This window comes from Condylura cristata, unplaced genomic scaffold (assembly GCF_000260355.1).
Source record: "Condylura cristata isolate star-nosed mole 26May11 unplaced genomic scaffold, ConCri1.0 scaffold00009, whole genome shotgun sequence".
Classification (NCBI taxonomy): domain Eukaryota; kingdom Metazoa; phylum Chordata; class Mammalia; order Eulipotyphla; family Talpidae; genus Condylura; species Condylura cristata.
Window position 1 is genome coordinate 30103388 of NW_004567110.1, and position 3397 is coordinate 30106784.

At 47.7% G+C, this 3397-nt stretch overlaps 1 protein-coding gene across 1 annotated transcript in view; it reads right to left on the bottom strand.

Moving 5' to 3' along the window:
- NDUFAF6 (NADH dehydrogenase (ubiquinone) complex I, assembly factor 6) overlaps positions 1 to 1767 on the bottom strand; it is a 22692-nt gene extending 20925 nt beyond the window's left edge. Inside the window, exon 1 of the mRNA XM_004680014.2 lies at positions 1568 to 1767. Within this exon, the coding sequence (XP_004680071.1) occupies positions 1568 to 1764 (197 nt within the window). The 5' untranslated portion in view covers positions 1765 to 1767. The remainder of the gene's footprint in view (positions 1 to 1567) is intronic.
- Between the last annotated feature and the right edge of the window lie 1630 nt (positions 1768 to 3397).

Consider the following 3397-nt stretch of genomic DNA (forward strand, 5'->3'; position numbering starts at 1 on the left):
AAAAACAAAAACACAGTGGTCCCCATTTTTGTTTCCCATAATTTACCTACACAGCCCACACAACACATACAATAAGATATGTTAAGATACCACATTCGGCCCTCTCTGGTGGCGCAGCGGGTTAAAGCACACTTAAGCACACTTAAGAAGCTAAAGCCACTTCTGCATGAGTTCGATCCTGGCCTGCCCCAGAGGTGATCCATATGGCAAACCTCTCCTGACCCACCAGCTCCTCCCCTCAGCAGTGTACTTCCTTGATCTGCCTGTTCTGCTCCCAACTCTGTCTCTGGCGACTCCTCTCACCACCCTTGCACTTCTGGCCCATACCCCAGCTCTGTATGAATAATCTTAAAAAAAAAAAAAAGATACCACATTCACAAAATTATCATTATTAGTTACTATTGAATCTCTTAGTGTCTAAATTATAAATTCAACTTTATCACAGATATGTATGTATAGGAAGAAATAGTATATAGAGAGTTCTGTACCATTTATGGTTTCAAGAATCCACTGTGGAGCTTGAAACACTTCCCCATCACCCCCATAAGGATTATACAGAAAAATATAACATTTTAGCAGTCTTGGCTTTTATAATTCTATTATTTCCACTCCTGCTATTTTGTTTCTCCTACAAATTATACCCAAAAAATTACGGGGGATCAAAAAAAAAGGTGATTTAGAACAAATCACTGAAATGCATGTTTTGCTGCATTCTGCTACATTTGTTAAAATGGAATTCAATTTACTGCCCCAACGTAGTATATTTTCGTACTTCTCAGAAATTCTTAAGACTGGGTACTTTATGCCTCTATGCAACCATTATAAATCAGAAGGCCAGGAAGGCGCTAAGTCATAGGCCCCTAGAGTCAACCTGATTTCAAGGAATGACCCAGGGTTGTCTGGTGGCCTAATTCATCCAACCAAACTTCACAAATGATTACAGAGACCAGTATGTATGTGCCAGGCCTTTCTGAGTTTAACAGGGTGAACAATACTGTCATCAAACACCTGACCTAATCATTCACCTGAGGCAGATCCCCTGATCTCTGGAAACCTCATTTCCTAGTATGTTACATATGAGGATAATGGCTTATATTGTACTCACTGTGCTAAGTACCACGCACTGATCTAACTGCTTTAGACCTCACAACCTTAAGTGATAGGTCTACATTTGGCTATCACAACTTGTAATTAAGATAAACTAAACTACTTGTAAACTATTTTGCATAGTGCCTGACAAGAGGAAGAACTCAGTTTGCCACTGTTAGAATGCTAATTACTAGTCATCTCGCACATCTTAAAAAGCTTTGCAAGCAAAAACGTTTAATTAAGGGGAAATTAAGGTTCGGGCAAGGTGACAAAGGAATTTTGCTACAACGTTGTGACCGGTCTGAAAGTTCTCGTTGCCTCACTTTACCCACCAGCCGCACCCGGAGTAAACCCAAGGGCAAAGCCGACAGAAGCGAGGAAGGCGGTTCGCCCACCTGCGCTCGCCCAGTCCCGCCCCCCCCCCCCCCCCTCAAGCTGCTCCTCAACCTCCAGCCTGAGGCCGGCCGATTCCGCTCACCGCAGCAAATCCAAGCAGTAGCGGTCTGTGCCCGAGGTGGCCGATGCACCCGTCGCGGCCACGCTCCGCTCCGACCCTGCGGACAGCGAGAGAAGCCGCGCGCGCGCCCACAGGCTCCGGGGCGGCCGGCGGCGGCCCAGGCCGTGGAGGCCAAACCACGAGGGACCCCACGCCGAGCCCAGGAAGGAGGCCGCCATGACAGCGACGCCGCGCGCCCTTCGACCCCGCACCGTCAGCGTGAGGCCACGCCCCCGGCCCCGTGCGGACCCCGCCGCCACCTCTCTGCGGCTGAAAGGCGCCTCGGAACAGCGTGCGGAAAGAGCCAGGGGGCGCTGTGGGTCTCCGCGAAAGGGCCGCCGTCGCGCTCTATGCCGGGTGGGCACCAGGAGAGCCCCGCCTAAATCCGGTGTTTCCCGCCTGGGCGCTTCCCTCCCTTCCAAAGCCACAAGACACTGAATTTATCAAGGAGGGGAAAATGGAGTCTGACAGTTCAGTAGCTTGATCTGTGACTTTTATTTATGCATTCCTAGAGTGTGTGCGTCTCCTATAGCACTTTCCCTCGGGCCCTCAAATATTAGAATTGGGTCTACCTGCCACTGTCTCAGCTGGCCCAAGCCAACAGCTGCCTACCTCTGGATCGCAGTGATCTCAGTTCCTGCCCCCAGATATGCCCAAATTGTTCATGCTGCAGCCGAGGGTTCTTTCTAAAATGTGAGGCCGGTCCCTGCTTGACAGTTTTACTGCACGTTGGATAAAGTCTTTCCGTGAACTGTCCTGTGTTTGCCTTTCATCCTCAACCCTGGCCTTTTGTGCTTGTGAATGACTCCAACTTAATGTGTCTCTTTAAACACAAGGGAGAATGCCCCTTTGTCTGGCCCAGAGAACGCTATCCAGTCAACCTGCTTTAGGTTCTGCTTTGGAGATTCTGTCCCTTAATTTTGACACACATGCCCTAGAGTTTTCAATACCACCATTAAAACCTGCTGGGGGGTAGGTAGGGAGTGGCACTGAGAACACTCATTAACACCTCCAGTTCTGATCTCCTGTCCAACTAGGCTTTTCCATTTGTGTATCTTACCATTACTTCAAAATCCACATGTCAAAATCCCAATCATATTAACTTCTCTTCTTAGTCTCTTTAGTTTGTGGACAGTGTCCCCCTTCTTATTTTTTTAAGATTTATACACACACACACACACACACAAGAACTGGGGTCTAGATCAGAGGTGCAGGGGATGAGCAGATTTCACCAGAGACAGAATGGAGAGCAGAACAGGTTGACTGACTAAAATACACTGCTGAGGGGAGCAGCGGCCTGTCAGGAGAGGTTTACAGCACCATGTGGGTCAGCTCCCTGGCCAGGGATAGAACTCATGCTCCTGCTGCAGTGGCTGTGGATAGCTTCATAGTGCTGAGACTTAACCCCTTGTACCACCAGGGAGGGCCCAGTGTCCCTCTTCTTACAGAAAGCCAGGGGAAACCCTTTGCAATCATCTTTACCTCTTCTCTCCTCTATATCTAATGTAATCTAACTGATTGTAGCCTATCTATTCTTCTTACTTCATATATTCTCATTCATGAAAGCACAGATCTTGCAAATTACCTGGATTCAGAGCCTGACTCTGCCTCCTGTCATCTTTGAGATCTTACAGGACAGACTCATCTTTTTTCATACCTCAGATTCCTCACTTGTAAAATGGAAACAGTAATAGACCCTTTCTTACAAGTTTCTTATAAGATTAAATGCATTAACACATGTAAGGTACCCAGGGCAGTGCCTGGCCAGTAAGTAGCATTCAAGACCAGGCAACTATGTAGGGAAAACCTTTA